Source organism: Tiliqua scincoides, chromosome 1 (assembly GCF_035046505.1).
Source record: "Tiliqua scincoides isolate rTilSci1 chromosome 1, rTilSci1.hap2, whole genome shotgun sequence".
In the NCBI taxonomy this organism is placed as follows: domain Eukaryota; kingdom Metazoa; phylum Chordata; class Lepidosauria; order Squamata; family Scincidae; genus Tiliqua; species Tiliqua scincoides.
Genome location: NC_089821.1, coordinates 136,331,500 through 136,358,190, shown reverse-complemented (window position 1 = coordinate 136,358,190; position 26,691 = coordinate 136,331,500). Strand labels below are relative to the sequence as shown.

The following is a 26,691-nucleotide window of genomic DNA, read 5'->3' as shown; positions in this document are numbered from 1 at the left end:
GCTCGCCGTGGGCTGCATCTGTCCCCTGGGCCGGGGTTTGGAGACCCCTGTTCTAGAGCATGCTCTTAGATTCAACGAGAATAATAGTGAGAACCCCTGCTGGCTTGCTACATGTGCGCGTCCTAAGAACATACCCTAATATTATCTAAAACATGCTGGGAATCCATGGCAGATGTATTGAAAGGTGTTCTTGAAATTTGAAAATAGCTGCAATGGATCACCTACTCTACTATCCATTATCACTCTATACTTTTTTTCCTCTCCATATACAGGTATAATCCACGGATTTTTCACCCACATTTCATCTCAATGCAATGAGAAGGGGCCTTTAAATCAAAGGAAAAAAGACATTTAACAATAAATGCGAGAGTGGGCACTCCCCAGCAAGCAACCCCTCCCTTCCCCTTGAGCAAGTGAAAGAATGCAAGTCATTATCACCTCTTCCATTCTTTCCCTGTGCTGGGCTTCCTGGGAAGAGAGGGGTCCCTGGCCCCAGAGTGAAATCTTTCTAAGTGCCTGGAGAGAGACTGATTGCCTCCTTGTGCATTACAAAAGGTCAGCAAGGCTGTTTTTAAATAGCTGAGCAAAAGGACATTGTTTTTTAAATGGATTTGCTTTAGTGAGATTTTTGCCATCCAAAAGAGTTCTGGGAATGGAACCCTTGTGAATACAGAGAGTCAACCTGTAGTTTGTTTGTACTAGCTGTTACAGTGCCATCCTGTCTTGTGCTGGAACAGGCAGGCCCAAAGTGGCTCAGCTGGAGGCAAAGGGAAACTCTTCCTCTTACCACCAGGTAAACCACTGCAGCCCCAGTGGATCTCGTCAGACTTGCGCCACCTCTGGAGGTAGGACTGGTGACTCCCCTGCCACAGAACACTGCCCTCCTGCCTCCTCCCCACCCACCCCAGAGCCTTGCGTCAGCTGAGCTCAGCTGATGGAAGGCTCCCTGTCAGAGTTGATAGGAAGGTTGGATTTGGCTGGCATGTGTCCCTGCGCTGGCCCAACCAACTCTAGAGGAGGCACAAATGTGCTTTACGGCACATTTGTGACACTCCTGGGCTGGTGCAAGGGACTGAAAAGGTCCTCAGTGTATTAAAAAATAATGGGAGGGCACTTGTCTTTCTAACATTTCATTATGAGTCTTAGGGCGCAATCCTGAGGCACCCATGGGTCGGTGCAAGTTCCTTGTGCAGGCCCAGGAGAGTTGCAAACATGTCATAAGGCACATTTGCGCCTCCTCAGGCTTCCTTGGCGAGCCTTGGGCTCAACTGGGCCGATGCAAGGCTCTAGGGTGGGTGGGGAGAAGGCAGGAGGGAGGCATTCCTGAGTGGGGGAGCAGGAGGCAGGGCTGGGATCTAGCACTTATGCTGGATCCCAACCCTCGTTCCCAGGGAGTTTGGAGCGACGTGAAGCTTCTCCACTGTCCTCGGAACTTGTGCCACCTCAGGAGGTGGTGCAAGTCCTATTGGGGCAAAGTTGCCTTATCTGGAGGTAAGGGGAAAAGTTTCCTCTTGCCTCTGGCTGAGCCGCCTTGGGCCCCTATCCTGCACTGGATACAGCGCAAGCCTGTTGGCTTGCCTGTTCCACCACAGGGTAGGATTGTACCCTTAGTTACAGGAAGGACACAAAAGAGTCCATTTCTGTTGTCCTTCAGATAGCTTAAATAAAATATAAACAAAAATTGCTTTAATATCTGATTAATACAGCTAATAACCTTCATCCAAAAGGGTTGTTGCACCACATCCTTGTTAAGAGTGGTGTAGTCAGGTGACTGGTTTTGCTTCAGGTATAGTCTTGCATAATTATGATTTAAGTATCAACTGTAATTAGTATCTCATCAAGTCTTATCTGAATAACAAAATAAGTAGCTGTTAACCCAAGTATTAAATTTCCTTCTCTTTCCAAGTCGTGTATTTTATTTCCTGTTCACAATTATCCTCTTGTAGTATTGGTGTGCATCTGTAGCCTCTTTACATACATTCACACATGTTTGTTTTCTCTCTTCCACACCCTTTCTTTCTTTACCCAGACCAGAATTTTATTCTGCAAGGCTGCAAAGGCATAGATCAGTAAAGAGTCTTCCTCATTCAACATGGCATTTTAACTAGTATGCTACAAAAGTAACACAGAAAGGTCATTAAAATACAAATCACCCAATAAGTGGATATTTTTCTGAGGAAATACTGGCTCAATTGGAGCCCAGTATATTGCTCATAAATAAGAGCCTTGTCAACTTTGTGAGTGTGTGCCTGCTACTCTTTTTTTTTTTTTGGTCTTTTCTCTAGAAGTTTATAAGTTTATGCCTGAATATGTCAAGTTTCTCTCCTGTCTGTTTTGGACAGTGAAGTTTTGCACCTTAGACAGAAAATAGTAATTTTTAAAATGTGGCTGTTTTGTAAAATGCAACCAGCTGAAATTATTATACATGAGACAGTAAAATCCACAAACATAATAGGAGAAATGTGGTCAGCATACATAGTGGGATCTTGGTGAAAGAGCTGCAGAAACTGTAAGTGGAAGTTAAGTGAAATTTCATGCTCCATCACCACTAGGGAACCACCTGATCTGAAATAACAGCACACAAAGTCAAATGGTCTGAACCATGAGTAACATTAAAAAAAAAAATTTCAACAGCAGACCGTTTTTGTCTGTCAGGCTTGGGCAAGCTCCTGTTCTCATTATATTGAGGTTAAAATGACATTCTGGTAGTGCAGTGGTCTTCAAGCTTTTTCTTGCCATGACCCCAATAAATAAACAGTGTGAGACTGGGGACCCACCACCTATCCTTCTCTGCCTCCCAGGACCTGATCCACCCCCTTTGCCCTCCACCACATGCCCCCACTTGCCCCATTTACTTCTTCCTCTTGTATCTTCACAACAACCCTGTGAGGTAGCTATCTGAGTAGGGTTGGCCTTAGGAGTGGTGGGTCAAGACAGCAAGAAAAGGCTGTGCAGGATTATACCAAGAACTCAGTTTTGATAAGGCAACACCTTGATTGGATTGGATCCAAGTCCTCTCTTGCACAGGCTTTGAAAGTTTGCTGTGATCCCCAAAATGATGCTTCATGACCCCATTGGGGTCACAACCCATAGGTTGAAGAATACTGAGTTAGTGAATTTAAGATTTTCTATGTACATTTTGTTCTCTGCAATGTCTCCTGGTGACTTTCTATGTTTTGCTCTTGTATGAAGAGTATGTGCTTATTATCAGCTCAGCTGTTTCAACAGTCTTGTTAGCCAAACCATGCAATCCAAAAAATTGGAAGCTAGCAGGTCAAGACACATTTCTCACTTTCAGTCCGTACTCACAAATCTGAACAGATCAATATGCAAATACACTCTAGCACAGTGGTTCTCAAACTGATGGGTTTCGACCCACCAGTTAGTGTAATGCTTCCCTCGACCCTTTAAGGGGCGGGGGAAGGGGGAGATGCAACAACACGATCCTCAGGATTGCATCACTAAGGGGGGGTGCTTTACTTAGTGTGTGTTAGGGCAAGCAGCAGGAGGTGCAGGGAGCCCCACGCAACTCTCCGTAGGGCTCACCGAGGCTTGGAATCTTCAGAAATTGCAAGCACACGCCACTTCTGGTTTGCGAACACAGCCAGGACGTTCACCTTCATCCCAAGTCAGAGTTTAAAAATTCCTTTTGAGGGACTGTATTTAGCTCTATCTGAACTGAATATTGGTGTCTAGGACTTGAACAAAAAAAATTGCTGATATTAAAGAGCAATCTCTGTGTCGGCACAGACCCTTGGCTTGCACTCTGAATTGTAGAGGAATGGCTGAGATAACTAACATCTGATTTTTGTTGCATCTGAACAGTACAGGCTTAGTGGATTCATATTCTGGACCACCCAACCCCAGTTTTGATGACACCACTAATTGCAGTGGTGCAGTTAGGCACAGTGTGTGCCAGCTACCAGAATATAATTATAGCTGCTACTGGAGCTGACTGTCCAACAAAAGACCTGAGCATATTTCAGTGTTTCTTAAGCAGCACTCGTGGTTCATGTGTATCTGCAGAGAACCACTTAGTTGGCAACCTTCAGTCTCGAAAGACTATGGTATCGCGCTCTGAAAGGTGGTTCTGGAACAGCGTCTAGTGTGGCTGAAAAGGCCGATTCGGGAGTGACAATCCCTTCCACACCGGGAGCAAGTGCAGTCTGTCCCTGGCCTGTCTCCCTGGCTATGAGCCTTCCTTCTTTGCCTCTTAGCCTCAGACTGTTGGCCAAGTGTCTCTTCAAACTGGGAAAGGCCATGTTGCACAGCCTGCCTCCAAGCGGGCCGCTCAGAGGCCAGGGTTTCCCACTTGTTGAGGTCCACTCCTAAGGCCTTCAGATCCCTCTTGCAGATGTCCTTGTATCGCAGCTGTGGTCTACCCGTAGGGCGCTTTCCTTGCACGAGTTCTCCATAGAGGAGATCCTTTGGGATCCGGCCAACCAAGAAGTAACATTAAATACACATTGAGGAACACATGTGGAACTTAGGCTGTGATCCAATACATGCTTATTTGGGATAGATTTCATTGAACCTATCTCAGTGGGACTTATTTCTGCATAGTTAAGCCTAGAGCTGGGCTGTTAATGTCTAGCAGTTGAGAGGGCATTGTAAGTTCTAGTGTCTCAAAAATTCCTTTAAAGTACCTGAAGTACATGGCTGCAGAGCCCTTTCAGTGCTTCAGAGTGGTGGCTTTCTAGTTGGCATTCTTGTTATTGGCAGAGACGGACACACAAACTCAGATTGAGTCTTGAAAACACACAATTTCTGAGACTCATGGGAAATCGAGTCACATGTATCACTGACTTGCAATTTGGAGTTTTTACTTGAAAGGAGTCATGACTCATAGATAGACAGATCACAAAGACATTTGGGCCTGTGACTTGGCTGTGTGTGTGTGTGTGTGTGTGTGTGTGTGTACAGCGCGCATGCTTGCTTACTATTTTTTTTTTGCTGCTTCCACATTGCTATAAAAGACCTTGTGGGCAATCCGGAAGCCAGCATCCAAATCAGCAGAAGCAGCAGACTTGGTGGGAGGAGGGTAGTTTTGCTTCAGGAGGTGGTGGGGAGGAGGGAGGCTGCACAAGGCCCACCCTGTTGCTTCTATCCCTTCATGCTGCCTGCCCCCTACTGCCTCTCTGAGAGTTTGAATGCCTCTCTGTGGCATGCTGCTTGGTAGTCCTTTTGAGGATGGAATTGGGAGTTGTCATGTGAATGGGGAGGTGGTTGCTGGGGTTTGTAAGGAATCTATCACTTTCTGCACTCACTGCTACAAACAGCAGAGCTTTTGTTTAGTTAAATCAATGAAATGAAAAGCGTGCTTGAAGTGAAAGATTTTGGCACATCACAGATGAGAGTGTTAACATCATGGCAGAGTTAAATGAGAATCCCCCCCACACACACATTCCAACACCTCTGTTTTTTCTGCGGAGCCACACTTGACTCACAGCTTGACTCACTTTCTGAAAAGACTCTGACTTGAGTCAAAATGACTCTTAAAGCGACTCTAGACAAGTTGTGATGGCCACCTGTTATGACTTGTAAGCAAGTTAAGTCAAGGGAGGGCGAAGATTCACAACTTGACACTGTGACTCCAGCACAACCTTATTGGGCAGCTTTCTGGATCCCTCTGAATGCCTTTCCTTCCTGCCTTCCTTCACTGTTAGGTATTTGAGCAGATTTCAGCAACATTAGTGAGTTTCATTGTGCTTCAAAATTGGCAGTTCTGTCTTTTTTTGGCTCCCTCCTCCTCAAAGTAGTCTTCTTTAGCTTTTCATGTGTTCTTCTTTTAGCATTTCATGGGTTTCTCATCGTCTTTGCTATAGTATTTTGATCAGTAGTTGTACTGTGCCAGACACAGGAGAGTTGCAGGTAGGTTTTCAGATTTGAGAATGCCTGCAGAAGTAAGTGTCAAAAAGAAGTTGAAAAGTAGCATATAAATATTGTTAATAATACAGTCACCCCTCAGTATCTGTGGGAGATTGGTTCTAGGACCACCTACAGAAACCAAATTGTATGCTCATGGATGCTCAAGTCCCTTATATAAATGGTATAGTGTCTGTGTATAACATGCATACATACTTCTGTATGCTTTAAATATTCTGTGCACTGAGCCAGCCATCCCTTACTAGCCTTAAAGCCCAATCCTGAGCTCTGTGCACTGGCTTACCACCAGTGCACATTTTCGCAAATGTGTCATAAGGCACGTTTGCGGTGCTTAGTGCCGACCCAGCAAGGTAGCTAGCCCAGTGTGAGCTCATGCTGGGCTAGTGCTGGTAGAAAGTTGGTGCTCCGCTGCTTGGTGGTCACCCAACAGAGAGTTAGGTGGGGCATGGGAGGATGCGGGGAGGAAACATTCTGGGGCCGGGGAGGGTGGGGAGGAGGCATGGCAGGGGAGGGAGCAGGGCAGGAAGAGGGCAGGACCGGTGGAGCACAGCTCCACTGGATCCTGAACTCCATGTTGGGCTGCCTGGCTGCAATCTTATTCACACTTACCTGGGAGAAACCCCATTGATTGTAATGGGACTTACATCTGAGTTGACATGCATAGGATTGGCTCTTTAACTCCTTACTCTCGCTCTTCTCAACCCCTCCTCCCACAATATAGTGCTCATAGAGGTTAATGCTTTTTCACAAAATTTTGCCATCAACAGGGGTATGCTGCTAACCACACATTTAATGCTTTTTTTAATGACTAAATGCTTGGCGGAACAGTTTTTGAACTCAGTTTTCAGGGAGAGTCTACAGATGTCTACACACACATATTATGTAAGGTTTCTAGCAGCCTAGGGTGCACAGGACCCTGATTGTTATTAAGTTATTTATTATCAATAATATATTAATTAAAAATAATAAATAAAATACTGTTCCTTTTCTTTCTAGATATCCTTTGTGTCTAGTAAAGCTATGCGGGTTGCAACAGATTGTCCTTTTAAAAAGTAGTTCCTAGTCCTAAAAACTTTGAGAAGTATTGCATTAGAATATTAAATAGACATTCTGTGACATCCCAGCAATGTGACTAATCCTTGCAAAAAGCTTGTGGGCTTTTTTGAAGGAAGCGTGAGTGTGCCTTGAGGTTGCTGTTTGTTTCTGTATAATACTGGAGAGTGTCATTTTGTGCAACCGCACCATCCATATTTTTCCCTAGCTGCATAAGAAGCTTAGCTAAGCTTAGCTTAGCTGCATTAGAAGCACATGCAAACAAACCTACTTGAACAGAATTGGGAAGACAAAGGTCAAATAACTTGCAAGCCTCTAACATCAGTCAGTGTGGCAATAAACTGTGGAAGAAGTGAATAAGCAATATCTGATGTTTCTTGCTTAGTACTTCATACATGGTAGTGCAAACAGGAAAGAGCTTGTTTGCATATTAGTTAAGGTCTCATCCCTGCTGGCTTATTGCAGCCAACATGTGCATGAAGCTAAGCAGCCTAGTGTGCGAGGGGCCTTGCTGTGAATAACCTGCTATGAAAGCAGCACTTTTCTTCTCATCCCTGCTGGGAAAACAGAAATGTTTACAGAAGGACAGTTGCTGTTAGTAATCACACCAAAGGATCTTAAAGGGCACTTTTTTTTAACCCTTCGGAAATTGACAGTTGTTTCTACCAATTTTTTTGCCTATCAGTTAGTTTTGAGTGATGCTATATAGGCTAGTGGGTTGGTTATTTCCCCCTCCCCTATCTTTTGTATATGCATTCTGTCATCCTCCATTTCAACCACCATTCTGTACTAGGGATTCCTCTTGGCAAAACTAGACACTTTCTGATTAAAAGTTCTCTGTCTTTAACAATTGAAGAAGCATGCTGTGCTTATTGGAGCTTATGATGATTTGTGTGTTGGCTTGGAACTTTTGGACCACAGACACCCACACAAGTTTGTTGCATCACCTCACAGGGTCACACGTAACAAATAAGTATATTTCTCACATAACAGAAACATAGGGAAGGCCATCTTAAAAATTTCCCAGTGGCTATCGTTATGTTTCCATCACCAGTATAGCTCTCAACAAATGAATTTGTTTGAACAGTCAACATGCTTGCAAACAATATGCAATGCCTCCAAATGCGATGTAAAACAGGACTCTGTCAGGGCCTACTTATCTGTTGTTCTCTGTTAATTGGGATTTAGGGATGTGAATGACATGAATTAAGCCTTTTCTGCCCAACATTGTGTATATACAACAGGGGCCAAATGTGTACACCTGTGGGCCGGGGCAGAAATGGCTTAATCAGTCTGTGTTTTAATCTTGTATCAAAACTATAAGATTATACTGTATTCTTATCAGTTAAATTCAACCCAACTCTCTATACATCTCTAGGGCCTTTTCCATAAGATCACAAAGAGGTGTGCCTCAACTGTATTTTTGCCATATTGCAACAATTGCCCATGCACAGTTCAGCACCATATCTGATACCCCATCTTGGATTGTAGTACTGTTTACACACATCAGAAATATTTGGATAAATGTGTACTCCAGTACAGAGGTGGGAGAATGCAGAGAATTTAAAGAATAAAAGATGAGCGGCCAAATAAGGCATTTGGGGCAATTGTGTGTTTGTTAAATGTTTACTTTCCCCACTTGTTTGTAAAATGAGGTGGGTTCTGCTTCAACTAAAAGAAGTGTGAAGAGTGCCACTCCTTCCTTTCCTCCTTTACCTCAGTACACCTTGCACCTTTCAGGAAATTTTCCTCTGCCTGGCTTGCTTCTGCTATCAGAGTTGGACTGAGGAAAAAACCTGCATGGAGCATGATAGGTTAAGGTGGGTGGGGTGTGTGTGTGTTTTGTTTTCTTTCCTTTTAGTATAAAAAGTAATCAATTTATCAGTGGAAAAAAAATAGGGCAAATGAGTGCTTCAGTATTGAGGTTGAGTAGAATACGCCTTTAAATTTTAGAAAGCAGTACAAATATGGTTGAGGGTTGGAATGTTGTATTCTGATGCAAAAGATCATCAGTAGAGGAAGGGAAGCCACCAAAATAGTTGACCTCTTATTATTAAACTAGAACAAATAATGAACCAGAAGTAGAAGGTAGACTCTACCAACACTTTTGGGCTAGGGAGTGTTTGTAACTTGCATGCAAAACACACTTTCATTGAAATAAAATAAACTGAAATGTAAGTTTCTAAATATTTATATGGTTTTCTATTAACCTAACAAATAAAACCCCTGCTAATTGGGCAAGAGGCACTTTTTCAAGTGGGTGCTCCTTTTTTTTTTTTAGCAGGGAGAGAGTAACTGGCCCACCTCACCCCAGCACTGTCTGTTCTAGTGGCTGTCTGCTGGTATTCCTTGGCATCTTTTTAGAGTGTGAGCCCTTTTAGGACAGGGAGCCATTTAGTTATTTGATTTTTCTCTGTAAACCGCTTTGTGAACTTTTAGTTGAAACGCGGTATATAAATACTGTTAATAAAAGGTTAAATACTGGGATCTAGGTAGCTAGGTAGGCTAGGTCCTCCTTTAAAATAAATAGGAAGGTCAGTCCTTCTCCTGCCCACCTTGAATATCATCCTCATAATGAACAACAACAAAATCAAAACAAATTTAACTGCCAAATACATGTTTCTGTCACAGCATTGAAAACACATTTGGCACAGGAGTTATACTGCAGTTCTTAAGAAGAAAAAGAAGAAATTACTTCACCATTTGAATCTTAAATTGGAAATTGTCAAATGGTTCTTGTCTTGATTCAAATGCTTAACAAAGTGCGAGCCCCACTCTCCCTTTGAAATCATGAATATACTGTATTACATATGTAAGGTGATGGTAAGCGCAAGACTAGGTTAACATGAACATTAACATTAAGTGCATCAACATGGATATTGATTTTCAATAGGAACTTTTTTATTTAAAATAGTGTTTGAGGGGCTAGTATTGGGTTTATTAGGCAAAATCCTAAGGCCCCCTACCTCCCTGCTGCAGTTTTGTGCATTTCTTCTGTCCTGATCAGTATGCGTTTTAACCCCACCAGGCTACATATTTGGGTAATGTAGTTTTGACTTTAAGATCCACCTGTTTTCAAATGATGAAGATTAGGGTAAACTAGTGCAAGTGCAGAGATTTGTGAGACAGTGTGAAGTACATAGAGCTCCTGTATCTTCATAACCAAGGGCTGTGCTGAGACATGTTACAAGGTTATACAAACACTGGGATGACATTTTGTGTGATAGGTCAGCTTTAATGAAGAGCCCTCTGCTTACCTTTCTCACTCACACCCATTCTTCATGGATTAACTTGCACAGTCTGTTTTTAGTAAGGAGCAGAGTTCTCCAAAAGAGAGATGCTTGGCCCCTAAGAATGGCAAGCCTGCTGGAAAATCACAGTGGACAGGTCTATGCATTGCTTAATTTCTAAACAGAAAGATGCCAGGCTCAAAATTCTTCATTCTGGAAGTCTTTTCAGGTGTGTAGGATTGGAGTTACACATTGAGGCACTCTGCACATGTTTCAAAGCTATTCTTTTTATTTATTATTAGGAGTGTGCAGAAACCCCTCCCCCGCTCCAGAAATTCTTTGTCTTAGAATAACTCACTTTACTTCCCTTGTAAGTTCTCCAGTGTTTCTTTGAGGGAGGAAAACTGATATTCACTTTGAATTCCAAATTCTCAAATTTCAGTGCCATTTGATTATTTCAGATGTCCCACAGCCCGCAAAGATTCAGAGCTGAGGCTTGAATTAAATAAACCCTGAGGATACATTCATGAAACTTGTCTTTTCTGTTGTGCCACCAACCAGTCTGAAGGCCTGTGGATGGGACAAGCAATAACAATACACAGAGAGAAATCAGAGATTCTCTGTTACCACTAACGTGCTGGTGGTGGAAATAGTGTGACAAAGCTCTGCATCTTTAAGAGATTCAGGGATTAGTCAGTGAACCTCTTAGGATAGCCTTTGCAAAACAGTTAGTGAACCTGTGTGGCAAGGTTTATATATTTAGAAATTGCTGCTTACTTGGGTTAAAACGCTTCCGTTATTAGCAATTTACCAATCATAAATTGCTGATTAAATATGTCAGTTGCTATTCTAATTGTTGCAATTAAAGACCCTTTTGTAGGGATAACTTTGCTTTAAACTGTCTGTGTGCATCTCACCGCTGAGACAACCTGTCTGATATTCAGCCCAGAAAGTGTCTGATATTCGGGCAGCCCAATCCTAACCTGCACTGGAACAGGCAGGCCACAGTGGTGCAGAAAGTCACAGGCTGGAGGTAACCTCTGAATAAGGGAATATATTTCCCCCCTTACCCCATGTCAAGCCTCGGCCTTCCCTGTGGGCTGTGTGGATCTGCACCAGCTATTTAGCAAATCTGAGCAGCCCACGGGATGAGGGTTGGGATGCAGCCTGCACCACTGCAGCTGAAACTGCCCTCCCAGACCCGATCCACCCACTCAGAGTGCTTTTTGGATAAATATGAATCTCATATTTATTAGGAAACTGTCATAATAATAATAATAATTAACATCCCCTGTTAATTGAGCAGAGAAGCACTTTTTCAAATGGTGCTTCTTTTATATTTAGCAGAGGGAGAGTAACTGTCCATCTTCATCCCAACACAGTGTCCTTTCTAGTGGCTATTTGCTAGTGTTTCTTCTGCATCTTTTTAGACTGTGTACTGTAGTTATTTCATTTTGTCTGTAAACTGCTTTTTGTGAACTTTTCTGTTAAAAAGCAGTATATAAATATTAATAATTTTCACTGGTTAATGTTTACTGAAAAGCAAGATATTTAAAAGGTAAAAAAACCTTGTAATTTGCTCAGACTCGGTTAGAAATTTACATTTTCCTATTTAAGCACACTGAAAAAAAACAGGCATATAATAAAGGCAGTATGATCTCCCTAATTTATCAGCAACTTCCAGTTATCTCAGGCCTGACTTATCAACCTTGCTACCCATCTCTTGTTTGAATGTCCTTTCAGAACACCTTTTCATATGAATGTGAACTGCTTGTTGAAAAGCAGTATATAAGTATTCTATAAATAATACTAATAAATGTTATTGTAGTCTACATTGGTGTTAAAATGTTCTGGCAATTTTGAATGGAAAATGATTTTTAAAAACCAACCCATTCTCATTCAGTCATCATAATCTCAGCTATGGCTACATTTGTTGATGGTTGACTTTCTAATTTTTTCTTCTTTTCTTTTTGTTTAATCAGTGATCTCTTGTGATAAAGAATATTTCATTCTGAAAATAACTGAAAATAATCATGCCCTCTCTTTAATTGCAGTCTAGGTTAGACTGGGACCAGGTCAGACTGGGACAGTATCCCCACTGAAATATGCAGAATCTCTCATATTATTTCCTGAAGTAAACAGTATTGATAGACATCATATGAACAGAGATTCCATAATCTTCCCAGACAGCTTTTCCCAACTGCTTTGACAAAAGGGAACACTTTCTAACTGATTGCCTCCTTCTTGTCCTATGTCTTTTCCAGGAAGGGCTAACATTCTTTCTAAAATTTACTTTCTTTGATATTTTCAAGTAATTAAAGATTTAAGATTGAGACTCTAAATCTCTAGGCTAAAAAAATTCAAGCTTCTTCAATGTGTCTCATAGGGTTTGCTTCCTAGATTCTTTATCATTTATATATTGCTATTTTGCAGTACAGGCAAGTAAAACTTGATAGCTTGAGGATATAATGCAGGCCAAAGGAGTATGAAGTAGACTCTCTGCGCACACACCTCAGACACTCCAGTGCCAACAGTCAAGTCACCCCTAAAGTTCCATTTGTTGCAGTGAAAGAAGCTTCTGCTAGAAGAATATATGATAAGCCATTTTATGTGCCTAAAAGGGTTCTTGGGATTATGGCCCAAGTTAATTCCCTAAATAGTCTTGCCCTAATTATATTTCTTGTGCAAGAGAAGTTAAAACAAAGGTAATGTAGAGACCTGATCACATGACGAACCTTAAATCTGCCAACCTGTTTATGAAAACTTCATATTGGTACCACTGTTGCTGTGAAAATTCCTTTTCTGTCTCTGAATCTCTCTCTGCTACCTGATTCCTGTATTTCTTCATGTTCCATTCAAATGTCCTTTGTTGGGTTGGAGGAGGTCAGCAGTACAGAGCAGAGTACTGCAGTAGACTGCTGAGAGCAGAATTCCCCATGAGAAAATGATATTTAGTGACTTTACATAAAGGCAAGAGAAGAATTAGGGAACAGGAATCTTACTCCAGGTGACTTTTATTAAGGATATTTATATACTCCTTTTCAACAAAAAGTAGTTCACAAAGCAGTTTATGCAGCTAAATAAATGGTGAACAGAGAAACTTATCCAAAATTTGAGTTAGTTTATACATGAGGAGGAAGTTACATCAGTGTCATAACTGAGTCCAACATCTGTTGCTAATCCCTGTGAGTGTCAGGTTCTTGGGTCCTTGCAACCTTAAGCTTCAGATGTTGAAAGAGTTGGGCATCACCCCTTTCCTCTTCTCTCTGGCTTTGTTCAGTCACCTTCCCTCCCAGGAGCAGAAGTAACCTCCCTTCCTTCCTGGGCTTCTTCCCCAATCAAGCATTGTGATTGGAACAGGTGTATAGAGCCCTGGCCTACTCTCATGAGAAATCAAGGTACCCCATGATTTGATATTGCAGGGCTATTGCCAGGATAGTGATATTGCAGCTCAATGCTTTAGCCCATACAGCCTTGTCTCCTGCCTGCTTTGGCTGTTGCTGTAGCTTGCCTCATTGCAGTTTTCTACTGGATGGGCTGGGTATGCCCACTTCTAGAAACCCAAACGAGCTCTAGTCTCCATTCAGATGACCTCCTCCTGTGATCAGAAATTTCTCTATATTAACGGTGAGAGGAAACCTAAAGATGAAATAGAATCACTGGAGACACCCGCCTATAAGTAGATCTCATAGATAAGTTGAGAGCAGGTTTTGAGCAGAAAATCATGAAATTTTCTAAGTCAGGGGTTAAACTTAGTGGGATGTCTGACTATAGTTTTGACTGATTTTACCCAAGGCCAGCTCCTGAAAAATAACTTACCACTAATTGTTACCTAAGGACTGTACAGTCTCTTATTAAAAACAGTACATTTTTATTCTTTTTAAATTCTGGGCTTCACCACCTTTTTGTAAACACTATCCGTGCACTGTAAACAACATACCAGTAGAACAGTGGTTCCCAACCTGGAATTCATGTACTCCCAGGGGCACTCAACAGGACCTTTAGGGGTACTTGAAAAAGAATGGCATAATGGCAGAAAAAGGCAGGTTGCTCCAGAATGCTTTGCAGGGCCAGCAAGGCAGGAAGGAAGGTAGCTAGTTGGCTGTGAAAGTCCCACCAATAGCTAGTTTTTGGTCATCAATTCATGTATGAACCAGTGATTGAAAACCCGCACAGTAAAAATGCTGAAACATAATATGGAAAGCGATCAATCAGCCACAATGTCTCAGCACACTTCTGGTGCAAAACAGTGCAAAGGTAGAGACTTCTGTTCTTCAAACAGATAAAAAGAGAAAACACTGTGAAATACATGAAGTCTGGGCTTTCATAGAGAGGAGATGAGGATGTCAGTTGCTTCCCTCCCTCCCTGACTTAGCTGGAGAGGCTGGGGGAGGGTTCCCAGACTGGCAGCAAAAGCTTCAGGAGGAGGAGCTGTCAGGACCCTGGGTGCACCCACCCAGTCACCTGTTCCACCAAACACAAGGGAAAGAAGGAAGGTAAGGACCAGAGCCCCAGGCCCCTTTAAGGCTCTCACAAAGGAAGTGGGAGGAGGGTGAGGGAGGAAGGGTGGAGCAGAGAGGGCTTCATAAGGGAAGCTTGCCATGAGGGTGATGGCAGGTGAGGTAGCTAGCTAGCTGTTCCTGCTGCCCCACCGGTGGACACTACTCTCAAGAGACAGAGCTGGCTGCTGTAACCCCCTCCCTCTGGTCACCCAGCTGAGGCTCCTGGGGTACTCCCCTCCACCCTTTGTTAGGCCTCCTCTCCCTTGTGGGGAAGGCCTAGGAGGCAGGGAGCAAAGCTCCAGGATGATAACTGCCCTGTCCCCACATGAAGCCCAACAGATGTCTTGTATTATTAATTACAAACATTTGCTAATATGAAGGGTGCAATTTATGGAAATAGGCTGCCAAGGAATATGCAAAGTGAAAAGGGTTGGCAACCACTGCAGGAGAACCATGAATCAAATCCACCTTTAAGGTGTCTGGTGTGTTAAGTGTTAAGCCAGAAGCTCTACATATAACACATAACTGGGAGTGTGCAATTCAGTTCACAGCAGAGAGATGCAGCTGCATATATTTGCAGCCCTTTTTACTCAGAAGTAGACCCACTGCTTTCCATGGGTGTTATTCTTAAGCAATGCTACATTGAATTGTAGCCTGGGACTTTGCTTCAAATGGAAAGGAGGATCCCATCCTGGTGTTTCAAAATTCAGATCTCTGCTAAATGCAAAACAGGCATTTGCAAAATGGAACAGAGGAGAATAAAAGGTTAACTTGGGCTGGAATTTCCCATTGAAGTTACTATAGAAACTAATCTCTGCTTTGCTTCTAATGACCCCCTTGAGCAAGAAAGCAAACTTTTCAGAGTTGAAAGGCTCTGCCCTCTGATTGACCCGGAGATAGGGCCAAGTGAGAATTGGAGCTTGATTACTTGGCAAAAATTTTACATACTATAATATCTAAGTAATTCTTATTTTCCATGCTGAGATAACCAAGATGGCAGCATCTGGAATTGCAAATAAAATTTTTGATATATTTCAAAATTCATTGCTGAGTAGGGGTAAAATATGAGTTTAACATTTAAAAGAGCAATGGCTTCATGGTCAGCTGCTCTCATTCCACCATGTTGAATAATACAAATCTGTGGAGCGCACTTCTTTTCTTGACATATCTAGACAAAATCTAGCAGAGTAACATTTCAGCTTGGACAGAAGGAACTGACAGAAGGAACAAAAGCTTTCGTTGGTAGCCAATGGAAGCTTGTTTTCTGCTGCAGTGGGGATTTGCAAATGAGGTCAGAATCATGGTGGAGGCAATGTTCTAAAGCTCCCCTACTCCCACCATGATTTCCCATATTTCATAAACTTCCCCCCCCCCCAATGGTTTTTAACAAATAAAAGGGAGAACTCTGGACCAAAATACCTGTTTCCAATTCATGTGTTGTTTGGTCTGTATTTGGCATGAAATTATAATAAAAATGAAGGGGAAATGACCTTATGGACTCCTAAAATCTCTTTAAATGTCTGCTGTGGCCTCTTGCTAATTTTCTATTTGCTTTTTTTGTCCTTTTTCAATTCATGCAAGGTGAATATATACTGTGTATAATTTTTAATTGAGAATAATTTATCATTCTCTGAATAGTGAATTATACGTATTACTGTTGTGCTGCAGAGGAGTTTGCTAATAATAGTCAATAGCAGCCAGTCCGTGTTCAAGCAGTGCCAGTTTGTACAGCCTTGAAGTCTTTAAAACAAAGATGTTCATTGGGTTTAGGAAGCACCCTTTCAACTTTAGAGCGGTGTTTATGGTGGTGTTTATGTCAACCATCTCTGTGACATAGTCCTAATGTAAATTGCAGAGTGAAGGAAAATCTTCCCAAGATTAAAGCGAAACAGATTTTTTTTTTCATATATCCAATATATAGTTAGTTTTACTTCAAGGAAGTATCAACTTTCCAGACATTTCTTCAAACAAATAATGTCTGAGCAGTTAAAAAAAAAGTAGCTGAAATGACAAGATTTTGCTGCACGGAAGGGGAGAGAGGGTTCTTTTTGTAACAAAATGAATTTCCTGGAAGGGGGGTGTTTCTTCTGCCATATAATTATTGTATTTTTGTTGGCAAAGCAAACTTTTGTGGCTCTACTAAGATACAGTCTTGAATAAAAGCTAAAAGTTTGCTGCTTTGAAAATAATAGACTCTGGAACGATATGTTTACTAGGCAAATATCACTCTGAAGAGATAGCAAGAGGCACAGTTACATCAGAATGCATTTCTAAGTAGGAAATGCTTTTGTTTCTTATACAAAGACAAAAAGTTATTTATGAGGAATTAATTGTTTTCATTTAGCAAATTACTAGACATTGTTGAAAAAGAAGCTGTTTCTCATCCTCCCCCATATTCCTACTTCTCATATCCATTGTAACTGTGCAAAATATCTATCTGAAGAGAGTGCAAGTTGGAAATTGTTCCCTTCCAAGTGGGTATCAGGGGAATAATCAGATTTAGGCTGCAATCCTAACCACACTTTCCTGAGAGTAAGCCTCATTGAACAAAGTAGGACTTACTTCTGAGTAGACCTGGTTAGGATTGTGCCCTTAGAGTGATTACTGGAAACCAAGTCATTATGTATTATTTCATTTTACTCATTCTGACTTGTAGGTATCCAGGGCTGGTATCCAGATATGACTTTTTCCAAACAAATACTAAAGGGATCAATGGCACTCTCCTTGGATCCCTTTTGCAATACTGGAGGCTTTTTGTTTTATGTTGAAAGTCACTGGACAAGAACTTGACAGAGATGGATCTTACTTTTCATTTTGCTCCTTCTGAAGTAATTTTAGAGTCAGCTTTAGCTTTGAAGAAACAGGTAACCTACTTCCTCCAAAAAAGGGAAATATTGTGAGATTATATTGATGATAACAGAACTACGCGTTGGCAGCAGAGGAGCTAAACAAGAGTGAATTGTCAAACCTTATGAATGCATGGGAAGAACTGTTTGTTTAACCAGAAGTTACCCTTTTGTTTCCTTAACTAGAGACTCACAATACCAAGGAAACAAATCACATCTGAAACAGAAAAGTGGTTTGCCTCTTCAGCATTGTGAAGGGTTGTAGAAAGAAACATGTGTCTATGCATGGGCACATAGTTTTGTTGAATCATAAGCTACATTATACATGTTATAGTAGACTTTGTTTGCCCTAGCTTTAAAGAGTTAGTCAGGTGAACTTTTTAGTTTATGCTGTATTATTTTGCCACATGTTGTAAAGGTCTTCTGGCAGCTTTGGCATGGTTTCCATTTCAGAAACAGATATTGCTACTAGTTTGAGTTTGCATGCAGCTCTGCCCAGTAGGGCTGGCTCAAGATGGCCAATTTTGAAGCAATGGAAACTCTTTAGCACGCTGTTTAGTGAATTCTTTTTTTCTGTCAAGGCTTGTATTAGAGGAATGAATAGGGATGGATGAAGCTTTGGTCTTTTCTCCCCTTATCTCTAGCATCTCAGGTTGATCTAATATAAATGTCTCTGTGTAGGCAGTGTTAGTTCTGTCAAATGAGTGGTGTTTTGCAAGGGCTTGTAGTACTAACACTTGAGAATTCAAGAGGTTAAAATGCTTCCAGGATGGAGATGGATTATGACTCTGGAATCACTTTTGTCATTGTGCACTTACTCTTGCTGTGCTCCTCCAGCTTCTCATTGCCCTGAGGACTTCCATATCAGCTTTCCAAAACTCCCAGCATTTACTTACTGCACTTTCTGCCCGTTCGTCATTTTTTTTAATTGTAGGTGTAGTTAAGATCTTTATTAAATGAACAACCTTGTGAACAGCTCAATCTTACTCTGTCACCCAAGGTTTGATCTGGAAGGAAGAGTTCATGCCCAACATGAAAGAAGCGATTGATCATTCGAATTCACAAGTTTCATCTCTCTGAAGTCCCACTAATTTAGTCAGTTCCAAAACAGCATAAAACAGGCCATGAAATAAAAGGGCCAAGTATTTGGGGTTCTTTCTTCTCACATTCTTCTCCTTTATAAAGAAAGTGGATCTTAGGCCCACCAGCTGCTCCTGTCTGTAAGTCTTTTTGTTTTAAATTTTTTCTCTTTTGTTTTGTTTTTAGACCCCAGACAAGCACAGTCATCCCCTCCATGGTCCTATGACCAGTCTTACCCATCATACTTGAGCCAGATGACTTCACCATCCATTCATTCCACAACTCCCCTGTCCTCCACACGAGGCACAGGGCTTCCAGCCATCACCGATGTGCCCAGACGGCTTTCAGGTAAAGACCATGTTTGAACTAGTTATCTCAGATAGAAGCAGGGAGGGCATAGGTTGTTTAGAAGGTAAATACTTGTTGCAGAAAACTTCGCTCATCTGCAGTTTAGCAAAACCAGTTGAAGTTGCTCTGTTTGCTAAATTTTTTCGTATAACTTTGGCCTTTGTCACTTCAGTGTTTGAAGATTCCTTGAAGTCACAGTATCTTGTGGCTTTGGTCTGCTCTGTTTTGCACAGTTGTCAGCAAGAGATGCTTTGCTCTATCTGTTTTATTTAAACCATTGTGTATTCCTTCTTTTTGGCAATCTCTGCTAAAACCAAACTCTCATAAATTATATTTTTTTTATAACTGACAAAGATCTCCATATCTGTGAAAAGCACTTATTCCTTTAAAGACAGTAGTTTGAAAAAGTCACTGTGCATAGCTGAAGTGTACTTTAGATCCCCGTTAGAAGCCAAGGGAACGGATTGGACAAATCAGTCCATAACTTATGAATGAGGAAAACAAATCTTCCTAGAAACACATCCTAAGTAACACTGGCACTGGTATCAGCGATGTTAAACAGATTTGATGCATGGCACACGGTGAACTCAGTGTGATCCATTTCTGGGTAAAATAATCGGTTTGTTGTATTGTAATACAACATGCAGTTGCAGACACGTATCCTGCTAGAAAGAGATAGGTGTGGAAATTAGTGACCTATCTGCCTGAAGTATGTGTAAAGTAAGGAATACTTTATTATTCATTAGTAAAATGTGAAGAACGCGAAGCTACTCTATCAGCTCTTCTTGAAACCCCAGGTTTTCAAGGCATTGTGATTGTCTCAGACACTCTCATTCCATACACCTGTTTGACTCCCAGCCAGGTGAATGTCTATCTTGCTTTTTTTCTTATATGCTTATCTGAAAACCTCAGACACAGGACTGTATAAATGTTTTCACTTCACTGCATCTCTGACAGGTTGAAGTACTGCCAAGAGGCAAATAGGACTTGATTAGTCCAGATTCTTTCATTCTTTTATCCCAGAGGAGGGAAATTTCTATTCCTTGAACAAAGAGCAGCAAAAGTCTTTCAGGTCTCGGTACTTCAGTGTGTCTTCAGTGGTTAGGATACATTTATAGTCACGTCCACGTTGGATAGATTCAGACTCATGGCTTCTAGAAACTCCATCCATCCATCTATCCATCCATCTGTCTCTCTTTTCCAGTTATGAAGCTTGTTTTGGTTTGAACTGGACCAAATATTTTGGTTTTTGTTTCAGGCCATCCTTGCTCAGCTCAAGTCTCCTGATAAGCTATATAGCTTTGGATTGTCAAAGTAGTTATTTTTGCAGCTTTGCCGCTGGCAATACCTACGGGGAATGGCTAAGCTGGGACTGCAGCAGCTGTGGAACCTTCTTGCCCTGCAGCTCTTTCTTGTCAGTGTGCATTCAGACATAAGTACCTAACATGTGGAAAAGCCAATGTGCTTGGAAGTCCTACTATCAAAATATAGCAAGCAAGTAAACTGTCTCTTATCCTTTGTCTTTTGAGAAGGAGTCAGTGCCTCTCCTAGCCTATCTTCCTTGATTTTTTTTAAATTTTCCAAAAGAAAGGGAAGCCAAGTTTCTAACTGTCCACTCTTATTTAGATCCCATGCCAATTGCACATGGATGTCAGTACAGCAACACCATGCAGACAGCATCTGGGCAGCACGCTAATGCTGGCACAACAAGATCCAAATGCCTGTCCAGTCCTAGCAAAGCAATGCTTGCACACCTCTAATAACACCGCCAGTATAACCCATTATCCATGTCCATTCTGACACCAGCATGTCTTTGACACATCATCACTGTGATATCGGTATGTCAGCCACATGATGTCCATATACCATTGGCTTGATGTCAGTGTATCATCTGTGTTGGTCCATGTGTCCATGCCATGACATGAGCATGTCATCCGTGTGACATTCATGCATCATTTCCATGTCAGCACATCATACATATGACATCAGTGCATCATCACTGTGATCCAGCTGGAGTGAGGCGTTTTATGAAAGATTAGAACTATTCTATTGTAAAAATCCCTTTGGAGGTTTAGAAAGCCTGCCCATGTAAACCGCCTTGAATTAAAGTCTGAGGAGAAATCTGATGGCCAAGAAAGGCGGTACAGGTTGAGTCTCATTATTCCTGAGGGTTCTGTTCCCAGAACTCACATGGTTCTCACATGGTTCCCAGAACTCACATGGTTTAATGGCAAAAATCCCATTAAAGCAAATCCATTTAAAAAACAATGTTCCTTTGCTAGGCAATTTAAAAACAGCCTTGCTGACCTTGTGATGTAAGACAGAGTCATTAGGCAGACAATCCATCAGTCTCTCTCCAGGCACTTAGAAGGGCTTCACTCTGAGTCAGGGACTCCTCCCTTAACCAATGCAAAGTGATTTTCTTTCAAGGGGGAGGGAGGGGTTGCTTGCCTTGAAGTGAAGCTGTTTTTTTAAGCTGTTAAGAGTCTGGAGAGAGAAGGATTGATGGTTTGTCAGCCAGCTACCCTTTCTTACATTAACAAGGCTAAACAACTTTTTTCTTTTAATTTAAAGAGTCCTTCTCATTGCATTAAAACCCGCAGGTAAAAAAATCCGTGGATAATTAGGTTATACCTATATATAAATACCTGTATTATTATTATTATTATTATTACAACCGACATGTTTTGAAGATAGGGTTGGCCTTTAGTAGGGCTATGAATCTCATGGCCTGTTGCGCCACTTTGGCTTATAGTATCTGAAAGGACATGTCTCTGAAGGAGTTGGGACCAAAGTTTTAAAATAAAGATTTTAAAGCATATTTATAGAAATGAAAATGATTTTTAAAAATCCCTCCAGAGTAGATAATAGACATCACAGAGGTAAGCAAAAGTACAGCATTTTACTTCATTCTCATCATTCAGTCCAACGACCTTTAATGCAGCACTATATACGTATGCTGCAGTGAGTTCCTGCATCTCAACAGTATGATGACTTTCATCACCATGATAATGTCAGAACTTGACCTTCCTAGAACAAAAGAGGAAGGACAAAACAGCTTCCACTAGCCAGAACTGTAACACTAGAAAAGACACTAAAGGTCTTGAGTACTGGTATATAACTCCACTTCCATGCTTGGTCCTGATTAATAATACCAGTTGATTAAAGAGGACAGTCATATTCTTTTGAACATTTGTTTTATTAATAATGTCAAGTAAAACAAGGAAGTTAGATCATTAGCAGCCTTTAAGGGTTTTGATAGACTTCAATAAAGTCTTGTGCACAGGCCATGTACCCTTTCATCCACTGGATCATATGAATGGGCTGTTAAGGCTGTCAAAGGAGATGCCCCCCCCCCCACATCTACTAGGAGGGAACTTAGACCCATGCGTAGTCTTTTTCTTCTTGAAATTCTGAATCTTACAGCCCAATTCTATTTGGGTCAACCAACAGCAGAACGCACGTTCGACTGACGGTAACTCCTTAAGGGAGTCACAAAAATCATGCCAGCAACACATGAACTCATGTGTTGTTGGAGCACCAGCAGGAAGGCCAGACCCTTCCTCTGTGTGCTGAAGACTTGCTGGCCACCTGCTGAGGCAGGTGGGAGGGAAGGGGAGGGCAGACCAGGTCCAGGAGGAGGTGAATTCAGCTGCAGCTGCTGAATCCTGGCCTCTTTCCTGAACCCAGTTCTGTGGCATGGGTCCACGTGGACCTGTGACCATAATGCTGCCCCACCACAGGATGCATTGGCAGTCATTTTGGTGTTGCTGCATTGGCGGGTGTGGGGGGAATAGGATTGGGTTTTTGGCTGCAATCCCTTACTTCCTTGGGAGTAAGTCCTGTTTGACATAATAGGACTTGCTTCTGAGTAGGCACACATAGCATTGTGCTGTGAGTGAGACATGTATTCAACAGACATGCAAGTATGCACACACCCACAACATAAAGCAATGTGTTCTTGGTCTATTCCAAAGTAAGTGATACCCATTTTGTTCTGCTGGTCTGTGATCTTATTGAGTAAGGCGGGGTTCTGTAATATTAGACAGCTGGCACCCATAGTATGTACTTTATGTATGCTCTCTGTGTGTGAACAATTTATGCACTTGGGCAAATATAGCCTTTGTACCTGTGCCAAAAAGGAAGTTTAGGAGAGTTAATGGAATACAGTCCAATAAAACTAGAGGGAGGAATTTTGTCTCATTGAAATCGGTGAACATTCTGCATTTGATTTTAGCTAAGCCAGAATGTCACTTAGAGTTGTGATAGTCAGTTACAAGCTAGTCAGTCACAGTTTGACTAATAAATGTTGCTGTATTTTGTTATCCAATGTATACTATCCAAAATCCAAATTCCTTATAATAGCCCAGGAAAAAGCCAAGTTAAAAACGTGCATGAGCATCCAGCCCTGACATCCAGCATCTTCCCAATCTTGCAAGACTTTGTACTACTTGAAATCCCTAGAGTTGCATATCCATCTTCGGTTGCTGCTAAAAGATCCCAGAACCTTAGGAGTCCCTGCCCCAGCATGCCCAAGGGTTGGGGCGCGATGTCCAGCACTATACAATACACAGGTGCACATAGGCCCATTGGCATACCTAGGCCATCTGTCACCTGGAGCAACCTAATATTTTGGCCCCTTCACAATTTAGTTAAATTTATCATTAAGAACATAAGAGCAGCCCCACTGGATCAGGCCATAGGCCCATCTAGTCCAGCTTCCTGTATCTCACAGCGGCCCACCAAATGCCCCAGCGAGCACACCTGATAACAAGAGACCTGCATCCTGGTGCCCTCCCTTGCATCTGACATAGCCCATTTCTAAAATCAGGAGGTGGCACATACACATCATGGCTTGTAACCAATAAAGGATTTTTCCTCCAGAAACTTGTCCCATCCCCTTTTAAAGGCGTCCAGGCCAGATGCCATCACCACATCCTGCGGCAAGGAGTTCCACAGACCAACCACACGCTGAGTAAAGAAATATTTTCTTTTGTCTGTTCTAACTCTCCCAACACTCAATTTTAGTGGATGTCCCCTGGTTCTGGTGTTATGTGAGAGTGTAAAGAGCATCTCCCTATCCACTCTGTCCATCCCCTGCATAATTTTGTATGTCTCAATCATGTCCCCCCTCAGGAGCCTCTTTTCTAGGCTGAAGAGGCCCAAACGCCGTAACGTTTCCTCATAAGAAAGGTGCCCCAGCCCAGTAATCATTATTACAGTATTATAGAAGATAGCTATTAAAAATGGTAGATGAAATAACTTCAGCTTACAAAAAGTTGTACAACATCACTTTGTTAGGTGGCACAGGGTCTTGAATATTTTGCACAATCTTGGCACATCTCCCACATATACAGTTTTGTCTTAAGTTGCGTTATGAACTTGAAAAATATCTGATCATAAGCATTATCTCAGAGGCAACTGCATCATAAGGTGTACACTATCTCTGCAAATATTTTCAGCCTCAGGTGCACAAGAAATTACACCTGTCTGCTTAAAATGCAATGTAAGAAGTTGCCCATAAGCACCACTGAAATAACTTAAATTTACTTACAAGTTAAAGGTGTTTGGGCCCATAGAGTTAGACATCATCATCATCATTATAATATTAAATCTGTAATGTGCATATTTGCACAGGATATTTTTCAGGGACTATAATCAGTGATTCCAGTCCTACAAGCCAGTCATAAAACACCACCTTGTTTTCTGGGGTTCAGCTCCCTATGTTTCTAGTTTTGCATTTGACATCAACACACGTCTCTCCTATGTGAATATGCCCAGTAAATGGTCCTGGTCGCATATTTAAATCGGACTCTAAAGAAAGGTGCGGCTAATCAGTTACAAACACTTCCAAACAGGATCATTTAGCCAGATTTTCACTTCTTCAACAAGCTCTTACTAGTTTCAATTTTAGAACCTTTATTGGCATATATAAAATAGCAATTACAGTTTCAAATACAAGTCATAATGATAATAGTTAACTATTCCCCTGAACCCTGTATCTTAAACTGCTGCTCTTCATCGTTAGCTCCAGGAAGGCAGCTACATTTTCTACTGGGTCTGGGATGCTGACAAGATACAAGGTGTGTCCAGAAAGTAATGAGAATAATATTTTAAAAATTCTTTTATTGAAAATTTTTACAATTGAACATTTTCCCCTTCAAATTATGCACCTTGTGAGTGTATATATCACTCCCAGCGATTTTTCCATTCTTCATAGCATCCCTGGAAGTCTTCAAGTGGGATGGTGTTCAGAGTCTGTGTAGTGGCTCTTTGGACGTTATCCACACTACCAAAATGGTGTCCTTTCAAACCGTTCTTCATCTTTGAGAATATGAAAAAGTTGCAAGGAGCCAAGTCGGGGCTGTAGGGTGGATGGGGAAGTGCCGTGATGTGTTTTTCAGCCAAAAACTCTGACAGCCAAAGCACTGTGACTCAGTGCGTTGTCATGATGAAGGATCCAAGTTGAGCCAATCTCAGGATGCATGTGAAAAACCCTTTGTCTCAAGCGACCAATAACTTTTGCAGATGATAGCATAGCTTCTCCATAAGTTTTCCTCACCATTTCCAAGTTTCTGATGCACATTTACCCAATTTCATACAAAATTTTATTGCATACCATTGTTCCAAGCTAGCTTACATTTTTCTTAATGCGAGGCACTTGAACAGAGTGTTACAAAAAAGAATGTCTTGACTCTGACAGGGCTGGAATGCAACTGTTCAGTGTTCTACATACCTGGCACCCCATCCCAAGTGTGACTTTGGCCATCACAGAGCCCTTTTCGAGTGTAGGAACTTCATTCTCATTACTTTCTGGACACGTATATCTTAAGATCTCACTCTCCTGGCAATCGTCCTTCTTTGAACACAACAATGGATCCAGAAGCTTCAAATGGGCTTCAGTATAAAGTGGAGAGAATAGGATTGTGTGGGCAAGTGATCCAGCTTCTCCCAGCTCACACAACACTTATCATTATAAGGGATTCCCTTATATCTTCCATCCGTCACAGCTGAATGCATAACATTATATCTCGCCAACAAAAAGGCCCTTCATCTCTGTGGAGATTCTAACAGATAAAGATATCTTGTGGGCTGACCGGCCATGAATGAAATCTGGATATTCAGTGGTGAACAGGTCTTGTTCACTGCTCTTAACAATCCCTGCCACTGGATATCCATAAGCCTAGTTTTGATGACCCAGTAGACTTCTGTTGACTGACAAGGAGTCCAGGGAGTCAATTCCAATACTCATCATTCTGATTTTTTTTTTTTTATGGTTAAAGGAGCCCACTAAGGGAAGCCCATCTTCCAGAAGACAGTAAAGGCAAACTATTCTGATTCCCATTGTAATGTACTCTAAACCAGAACTTAAATGTGCTCATCCATGCCCATGTCTCAGTCAGGAATTGACCCATCTCAAGGCATAGGGCAGCATAGGGCGCAGACCTAGAATTTTCCTCAGGAATGTCACTTGCAACTGTTCAACAGAATAGTCCTAAGTGCTTATCCATACGGGGATGCCTTATAAAATTTGGGATATAATTTTAACATGAAACACTCAGAGTGCTACAGGTACATAAACATTACCTTTATTACAGAAAAAATGGTCAGTGGCCTGTAGTGTTATTTTTGCAGCATTTAAAACCATATTTTGATGATGGACCCAGGAGTGATTGCAAGAAAAATATACACCCAAATATTTAAAATGTTTAACTTATTTGACAGTGTGGCCTTTGAAATTCCAAT

The 26,691-nt window shown here is 41.6% G+C and overlaps 1 protein-coding gene across 5 annotated transcripts in view; it reads left to right on the top strand.

Moving 5' to 3' along the window:
- The window catches only part of RUNX2 (RUNX family transcription factor 2), a 233,639-nt gene that overhangs the window by 178,701 nt on the left and 28,247 nt on the right, over positions 1–26,691 (top strand). For 2 of the 5 annotated variants that reach the window (XM_066637293.1, XM_066637374.1), the window contains exon 6: positions 18,784–18,945. The exons of 2 other annotated variants lie outside the window; for them this stretch is intronic. In XM_066637293.1, coding sequence (XP_066493390.1) covers positions 18,784–18,945 — 162 coding nt within the window. Of the gene's footprint in view, positions 1–18,783; positions 18,958–26,691 lie in introns of all 5 variants that reach the window. One more of the 5 variants, XM_066637208.1, reaches the window with a different exon arrangement.